The sequence below is a fragment of the Mandrillus leucophaeus genome, unplaced genomic scaffold (assembly GCF_000951045.1).
Source record: "Mandrillus leucophaeus isolate KB7577 unplaced genomic scaffold, Mleu.le_1.0 Scaffold513, whole genome shotgun sequence".
Taxonomy (NCBI): Eukaryota; Metazoa; Chordata; class Mammalia; order Primates; family Cercopithecidae; genus Mandrillus; species Mandrillus leucophaeus.
In genome coordinates this window covers 890,025-906,027 of record NW_012105509.1, presented here as the reverse complement: position 1 = coordinate 906,027, position 16,003 = coordinate 890,025, and the positions used below count along the sequence as shown (strand labels likewise).

Below are 16,003 nucleotides of genomic sequence, written 5' to 3'. Positions count from 1 at the left end.
AAGTGTACAATTCAATAGTGTTACATATATACACATTGTTGTGCAACCGATCTCTAGAATATATGTGTATTTTATTAAAAAGAAATAAATGAGTCCTTTGAGGTATGGTCTGTTAGTAAGTGACTTTATTTTGCACATGAAGATGATATTTTTGTTCAAATCATGAACATGTATCTTGCTAATAAAGATTCTGTTTTCTATTTGGAACAATTATATTAATGGATTTTTTGGTGCTGTCTTTTGGTTAATAGGAGTGAGCTGAGTCGACAGAAACTTCATACCCAAGAGCTGCTTTCTCAGCTGGAAATGGCAAATGAAAAGGTAGTTGAGGTAAGATAATGACTCCCCTGGGAAGTGCTTTCTGCTGCAGCTTGATACACATGTTATAGAATTTTACCTGAGCCAAATCCAAATTATTTCTCTACTTGGAAATAACAATACAGAAATCATCCATAACCCTAAAAGCCGACACGCAATATAATGTGAATAAAAGCTTTGAACGTCAGTGATTCATCAGATTCATCATATGTAAATAATAAAAGGTAGAGCTCTTATTTCTGTTTTACCAATAGAACTTTTGTAGTATTTCAGAGAATGTATTAGGATCCCCTTTATTCTTATGCATCTCTAAAATTATTTTTTAACCCATTCATCTTTTTTCATTTTAATCCATCCCAAAAGACACATCACATAAAAAATACTTTTGCCTACTGTAATATATTAAAATATATTTAGATTTATGACTTAGAACTAAATATAGCAAGAGTTCAAGTTTTTTTCCTTGAGGCGTTCAAAAAGTAAACAATTTTTGGATTATGATTGGGGCTTTTTAGATCTCTTCATTTGATGTTAATCTTCATTTGATGTTCTAACTTCAAATGTTTGTTGGAATTTCCCTGAGTATATGGTCTACTCCATCTTTGTGGTCTACTATAGGAACTATAGTGAAATCATTACTCCTAAGCATCATGGCATTATGAATTGATATGAGCCATTTAGAAATTATTTAAGGAATAGCCATTAAAATAATCTTTCAGGTAGCTCCCACTTCCAGATATCTATTCTGATGAAGTAATTTACAATACAGAAAAATTTAAAAGAAGATATTCAGTACAGTAATGTTAATAATATAGGAAGATCAAAAGCAACCAAAATGAGAATAGAAAAGGAACAGTTGCATATATTAGGATTTATCCTATCTAAACTGTTCCTCAGCCATTATGGTAGCAGTATAGAAGAAGTTGCATTATATGAAGTCTGATTATAAATATGAAAATGATTATTACAGATGATAGAATTTTTCCCCCATGTTTTCTCTAGCATGTGATGTGCTTCTTAAAATTTAAAGGCTACAGATTTAAACATCTTGGTAAATTGGACCAGCCAATATAGTTCTCTTCATAACATTTAATTTTACTTTGGGGCATAATAAGAAATATAATAAGCTCATTTTAGCAGGATACTGTTATTTCAATATTTTATATTACTGTCATAGCCATAACATTCATTCTTATCACTTGTATGTTAGTACATGGGAACTGTAAGTTTCTGATTCTTCATAGAAAATGTGTTTTTCAAAAAAAAAAAAAAAAAAAAAAAAAAAAATTAGTAGGGCGTGGAGGATCACACCTGTAATCCCAACCCTTTTCCATGTAGGCTTGCAGTGAGCTGAGATCCGGCCACTGCACTCCAGCCTGGGCGACAAAAAGAGACTCCGAAAAAAAAAAAAAAAAAAAGAAAATGTGTCTTTCTAACTCTTCCTGATTAGGCTTGTATTATTATCTCATTCAGATAAGTGCCAGAAAAACTGTTTAACAATTCTAGTTGTACAAAAATACTTTCTCAGATGTACTATAACCAGGCTAGTAAGTATGGAGATAGCTAATCCGTTTTTTAATTGATAAATTATTTGGACTTGTCTGCATGACAGTATGTTGTGACAGCTTTGTATTCATGATGCCTGTATAGTTCTTGCCATAACAAAGTATTAGAAACTGGGTGCCTTAAACGACAGAAAATAATTGTCTCTTAGTTCCAGAGGCTAGAAGTCCAAAATTGAGGTGTTGACATTGTTGGTTCCTTCTGAGAGCTGTGAGGGAGAATCTGTTTCATGCCTTTCTCCCAGCTTCTGGTAGCCTCAGACATTCCTTGGCGTGGAGATTGTGTTCTCTCTGTGTTCAACTTGTCTTTCCTTTGTACATGTATGTCTCTGTGTCCAAATTTCCCCTTTTATGAAGACATCAGTCATATGGATTATGGTCCACTCTAGTGATCTCATCTCAACTTGATCATCTGCAAGGACTCTATTTCCAAACAAGGTCATATTCATAGGTACTGGGGGTTAGGACACAATTTAACCCATGACAGTACCTAATAGCTGTGTTGACCCTAATAGACGCTGGAGTATGCAGATGTCTTGGGGAACATACAGAAACAGTTCATCCCAACCCTACTAAAGCTCTGGTTGTAAGGCCCAGCAGTCTGTGTTTTCACAGTCCAGGTGATTCTGAAGCAGTGATCTTCACAAATTGAAAGTCTTATTCTTCTGAGTCATTTTGCTTTGAGATTTGTTAATTCACCTTCTTTGCTGGCATGTGGGAGAAAGAAAACAATTTATTAAGAATGTAAAGCTAAGTTTTATTTTAAAGCTCATAACTTGAAAAAATGTAAATTTTGAGATAATATTATTTGTATTTTATAAGTGGTAAAATGATGTCCAGATTTTTCATTGATTATTCCACAAAACATCTCCATATCACATATGGATTTCTAACTTGTTTTCTATTTCCCCTTAATAGAATGAAAAGCTAATTCTAGAGCATCGAGAAAAAGCCAACAGACTTCAAAGGCGTCTGAGTCAGGCAGAAGAGAGAGCTGCTTCAGCTTCCCAGCAGGTAGGGAGCATCCTCTTATCCCTAGATAGTAAACAGTTCAAAGATAAGATAAGTTTTTTAGAAGTTCCCAGAGAACTTAAGAGTTTATTTTTACTAGATTAATATATTTTAAAATTAATCCCTTTAATATGTGAGGTTGAAAAAGTAAACATTGGAAACAAAAATAAGCTCTGCGTGGTGGTTCGCAACTGTAACACCAGCAATTTGGGAGGCCTAGGCAGGAGAATCACTTGAGGCCAGGAGTTCAAGACCAGCCTGTGAAACACGGCAATACCTTTTCTGTACAAAAAATTTTAAATATTAGCCAAGTATAGTGGTGCATACCTGTGGTTCCAACTACTCAGAAGGCTGAGGCAGGAGGATGGCTTGGGCCCAAGAAGTCGAAGCTGCAGTGAGCCATGCTTCTACCACTGCACTCCAGCCTGGCGGACAGAGTGAGACCCTGTCTCAACAAAAAAAAAAGAAAGAAAAGAAATATACTGTCTTAACTATCATAACCTCTAGCCACAGGCCACTATTTATATTTAAATTAATTTAAATTAAATAAAATTTAAAATTGAGATCCTCAGTCATACTAGTCAGATTTGAAGTGCTCAATAGCCGTATGTAGCTAGGGCTATCACATTGGACAGCGTAGATATGGAACATTTCTGTCATAACAAAAAGTTCTGTTATACAACACTGCTCTGGAATTATATTCTGTCTAAAACTAGGCAGATATTCACTAACAGATTTGAAAGTAGATAATATTGCTTTGAAAGTAATATTTCAAAATCTCTGCCTTTGTTTTTATTTTACTTTTCAGTGGAAAAAAAATTCCTTGGCTTACAGGTTAATTTACTTAATGCATATTTTCATATGACCAAAAAAATCTAAAATATAAAAGTTGTCCAGTGGGAAACAGAGTAGAAAATGCAGAATATCAATGAAATACTAAGGGATAATTTCTCTTAATACACACACATCATATAAATGAAGTGGGCCCTTGATTATAAAGTAGGAGCAATAGTCCCTCTTATGAGGAACAAAATGAGACCAGTTCAGTGATTATAAAGATAGACTAGAAACAGACAGTTCAAATGGATGGATACATAGGGCAAGCAAGAAAACAAAAACAAATCAAGTTACTATATTATTAATTATATTTGCTTATAAATTTATTATTTCAATCAAAATTAATATTCTTAAATACTACAGCATTTTATACATAGTAAAGCCACTCTGCTTGCTGAATTCAGTTTATGTTCATGATATTTACAGATTTTTAAAAATCTACTTCTGTTACGAACATGGCATGCCACTTAAAGAAAATTTAGTGATAATTTATCCTTCTGTTCCTCTCCCTCTTGAAAGTAATTACAGTCTTTTCAAATAATTTTTATGTCTGATGAAGTTATGAATTAACTAATGGGTTAGCCAATTATTTAAGAACATATTTAGGTTATAAGGTAACAGAAGTTAGGTGCACTGGACAGTATCTGGAGAGTATGTGTTTCTGTGTCAGGCAAATCCCTTAGTGCCATTTAGTGCCATTAAGTAGTCATGTGACTTTGGGCAATTTCAACTTCTCTAAGCCTCAGTTTCCTCATGTTTAATATAGGATAATAACACCTCCCTTATATGGTTATTAAAGGATCAAAAGAATTAACACATGTAAAGCATTTCCCTTAGTGATAAGTAGATATTTAGAAGGATATATAAGAAATTAAATTTCTATATGATAATCTTTAAAGCTTCTCATTTACCTTTTTTAAGGCAAATGGCAAAGAAAATGTCTACGTAAAATCAGCTACCTTGAGTTCTATAGTAAAAACGGTACAATTACAGGACATTAATTATATAACCAGTTAGCAGCTAGATTAGTTTCCTCCCTGAAAAAATTAAACCTAAACAGTCTAGTACTGATGTTTCTTCTGTTGTTTAAACTCACCAATGGGAAAGATTCCACCATTCTTTTAAGTAACCTTTTTAAAATGTTTTGTCAGTAACCACTTCACGAATTGTTCTGTAACAAATCTTTCCCTAAGCTTGTCTCCTTCCCTTCTGTTCCTATTTGAAGATGGAAGGTAATCATTTGGCACTTTCCCCTTACCCAAAAAGGAATTTCTTCCCTGGAGTTAATATTTGTTCTGTTTTATATGAGTCCAGGTGATCAACTTTTTTTGTAAGATGTACATTTTATTTTTTTAATTTTTATATTTGCCCTCTCTGAATCTTCTAATTTTCCTATAAAAACTGAAAAAGTGCTATTAGAAATAATATCCTACTAAATGCATGATATTAACAAAATGCAGAAAAATTTTAAAATTATTATCGTCTCTGACACATCACACTTACCATAGTGCAGTGCAGCATCGTGTTACTGGTTCAATACAAGCCCTGAATCATGCTGATTCACTTTGCTCTAAATGTGCTTTTCTGATTAACTTTCTCTACATGTTATTCATCCATTCTAAGTGTATCACTCTAAATGGTTGAATGCCATACTGTGATCTGTCAACATATGAGTTTTTTAAATCAGTGTGGTGAAGCCTTTCAATGCAAGAACACAAAACCTAGAAGCTAAGAAAAAAAATAATAAATATGTTCACAGTTTCAAATATCTATATCAGAAAAAGTCATAAAGTCAGTGACAAACCGAGAAAAATATTTGTACCATATATGACAAAAGGCTAATGCCCTAAATACATACGAAGGATGCCTAAGTTTTCAAAAAATGCTACAGTCCAGTAGACAAATATATAAAGGAAGTTTATGGAGAAAGAAGGACAGATGGCTTTTAACCATTTAAAAAGATGTTCACCCTCACCTATAAGACAAATACAGATGTAAACTGTAATCACATCATTTTTCACCTATCAGATCGTGAAGTTTGGAAAAGCATTGTGCTGGCAGTCTCACACGTTACTGATATAAGCACATGTTGGTACAGTCTCCAGAGCACAGTTTGGCAGTATCTTTCAAAAACTGTAAATGTATGTAACCTTTGACCCATACTTGCACCTGGAAACATTTTTGCCAGGAAGCAAACATGTAAAAATACTGATTGAAGCGTTGTCTGTCATTTTAAAAGATTAAAAACCATACAAATACCCAACAATAGCAGACTAGTTAAATTATGGAGTATTCATACAGAGGAATAGCTTGCAGCTATTAAGAAGAATAAAGTATAATAGTCCTAATATAGAGCTATTTCTAAGGTAGATAATTTAGAAGAAAAGAAAACAAGATGAAAAGTGTTTATAATTCTTTCATCATTTTTTAAATAAAAGGAAAGAAGAAATACATATATTCTCATTTAAAATATTTCTGGAAGCATACCTTACTGGAAATACTGGTTGTATCTGGAGAGGTGTCTGGAATGAAAGACAGCAATGGGAATGAGACTTCCTTTATGCTGTCTACCATTTCATACTGTTAGATCTTTTTTTTTACCATGTGTATATATTATCAATTCCTACTAACATTTAAAGATTATTTTTCTATTAGACTTTTCTTGTTAAGATCTATCATCACTTTATTATCAGCCTTGCATTGTGTTGGCTCACATTAGTTTGTGTTTTAGAAACTTTCCTGATTAACTTTTATCTAGATGTTTTTCATCCATCTGGAATATGTTTTACAATTCTAAGCATATCAACCCTGAGCTATCGAATGTCTTATTTGACCTGCATTTCTCTAATGTAATAGACATTTTAAAGTTTTAAGAGTAAAATAGATATTAATTTAAAAACGATCACTGACTGGGCACAGAGGCTTACACCTATAATCCCAGTACTTTGAGACCAAGGTGGGTGGATTGCTTGAGCCCAGGAGTTTAAGGCTGGTCTGGTCAATATAGTGAGACCCTGTCTCTGAAAAAAATTAAAATTAACCAGGCAAAGTGACTACTGAAGAGGCTGAAGCAGAAGGATCACTTGACCCTGGGAGGTCAAGGCTACAGTGAGCTGTGATTGTACCACTGTACTCCAGCCTGGGCAACAGAGCAAGACTGCCTCAAAAAGAAAAAGATCGTTTACAAAACCCTTTCCAATAAGACCGTTTTCAGTACTTATAGGTTGTGATGCATTCTACTTTGTATTAATCTAAGATTTTCCACAGAAAAAGTAACTACTTACCGATTGTTTATTTTAATTGCAGCTCAGTGTGATTACAGTGCAGAGAAGAAAAGCAGCCTCCCTGATGAATCTGGAAAATATTTAAAAATATTCATAGTTCATTCACAGAACTTTAGAGTTGGGAAAGCAGTTGGACTAGAAGTGTATTGAAATGGTAAAGCCTGCAGAGTATAATAGTTAAGGCTTGTGTTATTTTGCGTAAGCATTGTTATTCTGTTTTGAGGGTTATTGGAAAACAGAGCAGTGACCACTTCCTGTAAGTAAAGAAAATATAATCCTATATTGAGCTTCAGTGGAGAATAAACCAGCTGAGAAGAACTCATTGCCTTCATCAACGTGTCTGTTTTTTAATTCCTCCTTTTTCCCTTGAAAGGCTATAATAATTTTCAAACTATGCAAATTTCTCTTTCATAAGAAAGAGTTTTTAAGAAAATTCTAGAATTTAATATTTCAGTTTCCAAGATTTGAAAATTTTACATCTAATTGTTACTTCTAACTCATTTTTAAAGTTCCTAAGTATCCATTTTATTATGAACTCATAAATGTAATAAATTGTGCACTTTCTAAAACAATGCTGTCATGTATTTTAATGTATGATTGTAGTGCTTCATTTTTAACTTACAGTTTTCAGTATTTATGAAACTTGATATTTAAGAATTTGGAAGGAGTTTTTTACATGTTACTTAAAGCAATACTAATCAAATGGAGATCTTAGGTGCTAAGACTGCATGGCATTGAACTATTGAAGTCCTATTGATCTTCATAGATACATGTACCTGTTCTCTGGTTTGAACTTAGTGCACCCTGGTTTCTGTTGGTTAAAGCAGAGAGGTTTGCATCTGGATAACCAATCAGGAGACTGCTGCAGTTGTCCAGATAAAAGATAATGAGTTTGAGTTGAAGGTGACATGAAAACATTCACGTGTAGATATTCAACCATCAGTCAGAAATTTAGTACTGATGCTAACAGTTAAGACAGTCATAGGAATCTTTTTTTATTATTATTATCATATTTTAAGTTCTAGGGTAAATATGCAGAAGGTGCAGGTTTGTTACATAGGTATACATGTGCCATGGTGGATTGCTGCACCCATCAACCCGTTATCTACATTAGGTATTTCTCCTAATGCTGATCCTCCCCTACCCTTTCACCCCTCGGCAGGCCCCAGTGTGCGATGGGAGCCTTTTGTGTGGAGCTGAGAATTGAAGCTGTGGAAGTGGAAGAGCTACTCTTGGGGCCTTCCATGATGTGAATAGCAGTCACTTCAGCCTCCTCCCACACTTTTCTTCCCCTCCATTTCTTGTGCTCTGACTTTGATGGCCTTCTTTACTTTCATCAGTATAAAATCCTCCCTCCCAATACAGGGTCTCTGCATGTACCTTCTTTTTTTGAGGCAGTCTTGCTCAATCGCCCAGGCTTGAATACAGAGGCATGATCTCAGCTCACTGCAACCTCCGCCTCCCAGGTTCAAGCCATTCTCCTGCCTCAGCCTCCCAAGTAGCTGGGATTACAGGCACCCGCCACCACACCCACTAATTTTTCTGTTTTTAATAGAGACGGGGTTTCACCATCTTGGCGAGGTTGGTCTTGAACTCCTGACCTCAGGTGATCTGCCTGCCTTGGCCTCCCAAAGTGCTGGGATTTCAGGCCTCAGCCACTGTGTCTGGCATCTGCATGTACTTTTTTATTTATACACTTTTCAGATCTCTACTCAAATATCAGTTCCTCAGAGGCCCTCCCTAGCCTCAAAAAGATCCCCTTGTTATATTGCTTATAATAGTGCACCGTAGTTTTCCTTCAAAGCACTTATCAATATTTGTAATTAACTCTTTTTGGAATACTTTCTTTCATGTCATCTTCTCCCCAACAGAGTACAAGCTCTGTAAGAGTAAGACCACATGTATTCTCATTCATTTTCTCCCTAGCACCCAATATAGTCCCTGGCACGTGGAGGGTATTCAATAACTGCTTTTTCAACAACTGAGTTTTTAAGAACAGGACCTGAAGGAATGTCTTTATTTGTTGAATGAGCTCACGAAGATGAGTCATTATAGGAGACTAAATAGGAGCAATGAGAGGGTCATAACAAAGAGACTCCAACATGATAAACCACTCAAGGAAGGCGCATGGTTGCTAGTATCAAATGCAATGATGAGACCAAATCATACCTATATGGCAGTTAAATGGTAATCAGATTGGAGGCACATAGCTTATTTTCATTTCTTAAAGAATTTTTCATTTGATTCTTTAAATTCCTTCCCAGGTCATTCACAGACTAATTTCCATGTAGTAAGAGTTATGTTCATATTCATATTTATAGAACATAGAATTTATTTTTAGAAAATTTTAGGGATGTTAGAATTTTATGTCTATCAAAAGTATGAGACTGTAGAAGAAAGCACTTCAGAAACTAACACTCTAGCAAATGGAATATAAGTATTATATTATTATACGTTTTCAAAAAATCTAACTTTCCATACGTATTTTTTCAAGGGAAAATCTCGGAACAGAGATACTTCCTCCAAACTTTGGCCTCAGGCAACTACTCTTCACATTCTGATAACCCATCTTCTCTTGGATCTCCTTGCATACTTAGATATTCTCCAAGAGAAGAATAGGCTGCTAATATGGAGATAATATGCCTTTCTGACCTCTGTTGAATTTGAACAGGCTTAAGCTATGTTTAGCAACAGAACTAAACTTGAGGGTTTTTTTCTTTTCAGAAAAGTTTGTTAATAATTTCCAATGTAGGCCGGTTGCAGTGACTCAGGCCTGTAATCCCAGCACTTTGGGAGGCCAAGGCGGGTGGATCACGAGGTCAGGAGATCGAGACCATCCTGGCTAACATGGTGAAACCCCATCTCTACTAAATATGCAAAAAATTAGGGCCTGGTGGCAGGCACCTGTAGTCCCAGCTACTCGGGAGGCTGAGGCAGGAGAATAGCGTGAACCTGGGAGGCGGAGCTTGCAGTGAGCTGAGATTGCACCACTGCACTCCAGCCTGGGCGACAGAGCGAGACTCCATCTCAAAAAAAATAATAACAATAATAATTTCGAATGTAAAAATGTAGTGGAGTTTTTAACACTTCTCATATAGGTCAGTCTTCATTTATAAATGATACAAACAATATCATTTATTCTGTGAACTGTATTTTACTATACAGGAGAAATGAGTAGGAAGGAGGTAAGAAGTGACATAGATCTGCTATTGAGGACAACACAGCTAGTTCATTTTATTTATTCATGTTTCTTGATTGTTTCTCCCTGAAGAAGAAAGGAGATGATTACCTCTTCTTCCCTTTGTATACAAATATGCAAACTAGGGCAGGCAACAATCTTCTAATTTCTTCTCTGGTGTGAGAATTATAACTACCCCAAACATGGGAAAACATTAGCAGCAATTGAGTCACTCATTAAGTCTGCAAATATTAAATATTTCATAGCTACATAGTCTTGCCAAACCAACTCTCAAATCAAGAAAGAGTGAAAAAACACTTTAAACATTTTACTATAAATTCTATTCTTTAACCATAATGTCTTTTATCATTTTTTTCAAAATAAACTTGTAATGAACTTTTTTGCAAAAATTTTTATCAAAAATAATTAAATTTGTCTAGTGATTACCTAAAACATACATATATACACATAAACATGTAGACAGAGAGATTGCAGTACCCTGAGGTTGCAGATAAAAACCTGTCCCTTACCATCCCTTAAACCTTAGAAAAATATATGGCTTTGGGGACAAAGCCATATATTTATATAAGGAAGAAAAATATGCTTAGATAATAAAAGTCATTGGACAGAAAGGCATCTTAAAAGAAATTTTTTACAACACTGGTATCCTCTAGCTCAAGAATTCACCGCAAAACACTCACATGTGTTCCACATTCTCATAGGTGCCCCCCATGTGTGATATTTACCTATGTGTAAGCCGACAACTTATTAGATCTCCAGAGAATAGATATGGCTTCAAACTATGTACCCTTTGTCTTCTCTCTACCCCAAGAAGATTCTGAAACATAGTTTCTTAGGAAATCATGCTTAGGAGGTCACTGTAGTTAGTGATTCATTGAAGTATACATATGTAATATTTTTCAGTGTTTAGGATGAGGAAAAAATATGAATTACTATTCTATAGTTTATTCTATAGAACTTATTCCATAGTTTACACTTCCATTAATGCAGCTTAAAATTATGTTAGCTTTTTTGGAGTTTTGGAGGGAAAGTTGAATCACACTGTTGGACAGATATTGAGCATGTTGTCAACTAAAATCCTAAGTCTTTTTCTTTTTTTTTTTTTTTGAGACAGAGTCTCCCTCTGTCGCCCAGGCTGGAGTGCAGTGGCCAGATCTCAGCTCACTGCAAGCTCCGCCTCCCAGGTTCACGCCATTCTCCTGCCTCGACCTCCCAAACAGCTGGGGCTACAGGCGCCCGCCACCTCGCCCTGCTAGTTTTTTTGTATTTTTTAGTAGAGACGGGGTTTCACCGGGTTAGCAAGGATGGTCTCGATCTCCTGACCTCGTGATCCGCCCATCTCGGCCTCCCAAAGTGCTGGGATTACAGGCTTGAGCCACCGCACCCGGCCAAAAAATCCTAAGTCTTTTTCAAAGGTTTTGTTGCTAAGCCAAATCTTTGCCTAAATACAAGACTAGTTATTTATCCCTATTAAATTTAATTAAATTATTAGAAACTTCTGAGGTCATTTTAGCTCCTAATTCTGTTACCTCGTTTGATAGCTCTACAATAGGAGCCATGTCTGTCTTTATTTACTGCTACATTTCTTGCACCACAGACAATTTTTTGTTTACAATGAATGCTAGCCACACATTTGATAAACATGCTACCCATATTTTCATTTGAACCATTGAAAAAAAAGAAAAGAAACAGACAGATTGAAATATAGGCAGTCTCAGAGCATACCAAGCACCACCTCCCTTAAATGGGTAACTGATCAGCACATGTCAGATGTAGTAATTCAACCTGGTTTTAATCTGGCCCATATGGCTGCTTGTGCACTATCATAAGAACATCAAGAAAGATCCAGCCTTCTGCCAAGCAAAAGTTCATTTATGCCACACTAGTCATATTCTCCAGATGTAATCCAGTAATCCTGTCCAAAATGAAAAGTAACTTAGCCTTCTTAATAAATCCATGTAGCATCCTAGTGATCACAGCAGGTTCCTTTTATGTTTGTTAAAACTCTTCAATTCCTTTGATAAGGCATTATGGAAGTTTTTACTCAATGTTTTCATTCTATGGCAGCACAGTCCTTTTATCAATGAATGAAAAAGCTGTCAGAGCATAATATAAAGTATAAGGAAACCTTTAATATTTACATCTAGGAGGATTAAAAGTGAGACTAGATCTCCTTTCATTTAAACTACTCTATGGGATAAAGGAGAATAAGAGAAGTTATAAGCATATTTCTTCAAATAACTAAACCAATCCATTGGAGAGTTTCTCTGGATTATGGTAACATGCTTATGTGTATTAATAATGTCTATTTGTTGAGCATCTGTCATATGCTATGCATCATGCTAACATTTTGCATTATTATCTCATATAGTCCGACAGCCCTTCTAGGTAGGTGTTATTTCCTTTCCAAAGAGATGAGGTGTAGTAAAAGTTAAGTCATTTGCTCAGGGTCACATAGCTGGCAGGTGGCACAGCTGGATTTCAGACCAGATCTGGTCAACACTAGAATTGTACTATTGTGCAACATTGTATCTTTAGAGTTTGAGGAATCTATAATTTTGACACCTCTCCCATTTGCTGACAGTGATTCAAAAACAACCTTTATAGGTTCTCCAAGTGTCATGGGATGTAATTCATCTGGGTTAGGAGGCTTGAACTACTGTAAATATCTAGATGCTCTCATATAAGTGCTTCACACATTCTAGACTTCAAGTGACCCTCATGATTTTACCTGTGTCCACTCTGTCCTTGCAGTTCAAGGATCAGCGTTCTTGATTGAATATATAGATGCCAAATAGATTTCGAAAAATTCTACTTGCACTTTTTCATTCATCAACCTTAAAACAAGTCTGAGCTATGAGCCTCTTTTTTTAATTCCCTCTCTGACTGGCACTACCCAAAAAGCCCTTTTGGTTTTCAGATTATGTATATATACCTAAAAAGCTTGCTAGAAAAAAGTATCCTCATATCTAGTGGGATTTGGTAAATTTTTCAGACCTAGAAAAGAAATTGGCCACAACCTAAATGTAAGTAGTAGAAAAAAATAGATGGAAGCAAAGGAAGTTATAGTAATTAGCTTAATACCTCCTTTGAAAGTTTCCAGATTTCTTCAATGAGTGATGACAGTTTCACCAATTTTAATCGACCAAAAAAATGTTAAATTGTGTTTAGTTATTGTAAAGTGATATAATGTATAATTTCCTTTCAGAGTGTGATATTTTAAAGCATGGAGTTTGAAAGGTATTTACTTAGAGTACTTGAGACTAGTTGAGGCAAAGATATCATCACAAGCATTTGATATAAAAAAGAGAAGCTCCAAGGATGGAACTGAATTAGAGCCAAAATTGGTGGGAAAAAGGAGAAAAGCTCTCTTTGAAACTGTTGCATGGGAAGGGAAACACCAGAGAAAAAGATTTGCTTCATAAAGAAATTGTTTTACACTGGTCATAATCCTGAAGTTAGAACTATCACCCAGATTAGTGAGTAAAATAATCACATTAACCCATAATTATAAATGTAATTTTTAAAACTCAGCCATATATAAGCCAAGTAGTAGTGAGAATATCAGGACACATTGGCGATACATTAGGAATGGCAACACACATTATTTTTATCTTTGCTACTTAATTCAGCATTGCTTACTCATTTGTAAAAATAACTGGATTTATTATACTTTAGATCACAAAAATGCTGACTTGGAGGTTTTACGTAGCTTTAATTTAGTGTTATTAGTTCTCAACATCAAGAAACTGTGATTTTAAATAATTCTGTAACTTTCCAAGCAGTGTTAGGATATAGAGAGAATTCAGTTATTCCCTTTATTCTTTGATAGCAGTGTTGTTTTCTTTGATCACATATACATGTATCTGATCTGTAAATATGTTTGTATGTATGTGTGTTATATAAATATGCATGTGACTAAATTAATTCCATTCTTCCTAGAATAAGGCAGGAACTAATTGACCATAAGCAGACTATCCTGCTCATTATCTATTAGGTTATACTCAAAGTCTTTTAACCAGTGCATTAACATGTTTTAACCAAGTTTATTGGCTTTACAAATAAATTTAACTTTACCAATTCATTTAACTGAAGTTTACACATGTAGTCCTCAGTATACTCAAAAATATGCGAACTACTTTGTGTGAACTCTGGTTTTTTTTTTTTTTTTTTTTTTTGACCGAGTCTCGCTCTGTCACCCAGGCTGGAGTGCAGTGGTGCGATCTCAGGTCACTGCAACCTCCGCCTCCCAGGTTCAAGCAGTTCTCTTGCATCAGCCTCTTGAGTAGCTAGGATTACAGGCGCACGCCACCACACCTGGCTAATTTTTTGTATTTTTAGTAGATACAGGGTTTCACCATATGGGTCAGGCTGTTCTCAAACTCCTGACCTCGGGATCCTCCCACCTCAGCCTCCCAAAGTGCTGGGATTACAGGCATGAGCCACTGCGCCCGGCCGTGTGTGAACTATTTTTATATTCTGAGAGGCAGTACAGCCTACAGGTCTCAATCCCAGACGGGCTGGGATTGAATCCCAGATCTACCCCTACTGACCTTGAGCAAATTACTTAATTTCTGTGTGCCTCAGTTTCCTCATCTGCAAATTGGAGATAATAGTGCCTACTTCACATTATAAGGATTAAACTAATTAACATAATTACATACCAGTGCTTGCCACTTGATAAACCTTTGTAATTATCTGCAGAAGTCAGGAGGTTTCCCCAAAGGCTATGTGGAATGACAAAATCAGCTTTTATTTCAGAAGTTATCACTATGGAGATACCGTTGGCAAGGCTTCAGCCAAATGCTGGAGAGATTAATTTCAGTAAGATTTGTGTCAAGGAGACCAGATAAGAGGCTGCTTCAGTAATCCAGGCAAAAAATGAAGAGGCCTGAATTATATAGCAAATGGTGGTGGGATCCAAAACAAAAAATATCAAGGCAGTATTAAATATAATACACAGGCCTTGATCACTCTTTGGCTGTGAGAGCTGAAGAATTCATAAAGGACTCCCAGGTTTCAGTCTAGGAGGACATTCTCTAAAACAGGATATAAAAAGAGGTCCAAAATCTCAAGTACCTGTATACATCCAAGAGGGGATGCCCAATAAGCAATCTCTTCACACTCCAGAAAAGCTGGATTGCAGAGATGCCAAACTGAATAAGTAGTACAGGGAACAGTTGAAGTCAAGGAAGTAGGTAACATTGAATTTGCATTTATCCTTTTTCAATGACCAGGCAATCAAAGCCTGCCTCAGACTAGAACACGTCATCTAATGCAGTTCTGAGCATTAAAGGGAAATCATATTGAAGATTTCAACCTCGAAGTTAATTGTGAAGTTTGTTGCAGATGGCTAATGCTTCAAAGGTAGAAATTGTTTTCTCAGTGATTCGGGTGCAAACATGAACATGAGTCCCTGGTGCTACATTTGCCATCACAGATTGCACAACTGCCAGTGATAGGCCCTTCCTTTGGCTCCTGGGGACTTAATTTCCCTAGGGAACTATTGTGGTTATTCAACTTTAAGACCTTGTAGGAAGAATCAGTTATTTCTCTCAGGGGTCTTACTCACAGCAAGCAATATGGAAGTAAATAGTCACTAAGGAGAAACAAGAAATAAGCTTTTAGCAAAATGTACGAATAATTTTTTTTTAACTGGCCAAATCCTTACAAAAATTATAAATTAGACTAAGATAGCTATCCTGTTTTGGATCCTAATCATTATAATCTACATGAGAATACATAATTCACACCAGTTTTGCTGTTCCCAACATAAAGAAAAAGGTACATTT

The 16,003-nt window shown here is 35.6% G+C and overlaps 1 protein-coding gene across 1 annotated transcript in view; it reads left to right on the top strand.

Moving 5' to 3' along the window:
- Window positions 1–7,581, top strand: part of SCLT1 (sodium channel and clathrin linker 1) — a 249,958-nt gene extending 242,377 nt beyond the window's left edge. The window contains exons 19-21 of the mRNA XM_011996445.1: window positions 252–330; window positions 2,799–2,894; window positions 7,035–7,581. Of these exons, the coding sequence (XP_011851835.1) occupies window positions 252–330; window positions 2,799–2,894; window positions 7,035–7,097 (238 nt within the window). The 3' untranslated portion in view covers window positions 7,098–7,581. The remainder of the gene's footprint in view (window positions 1–251; window positions 331–2,798; window positions 2,895–7,034) is intronic.
- The last annotated feature ends 8,422 nt before the right edge of the window (window positions 7,582–16,003 follow it).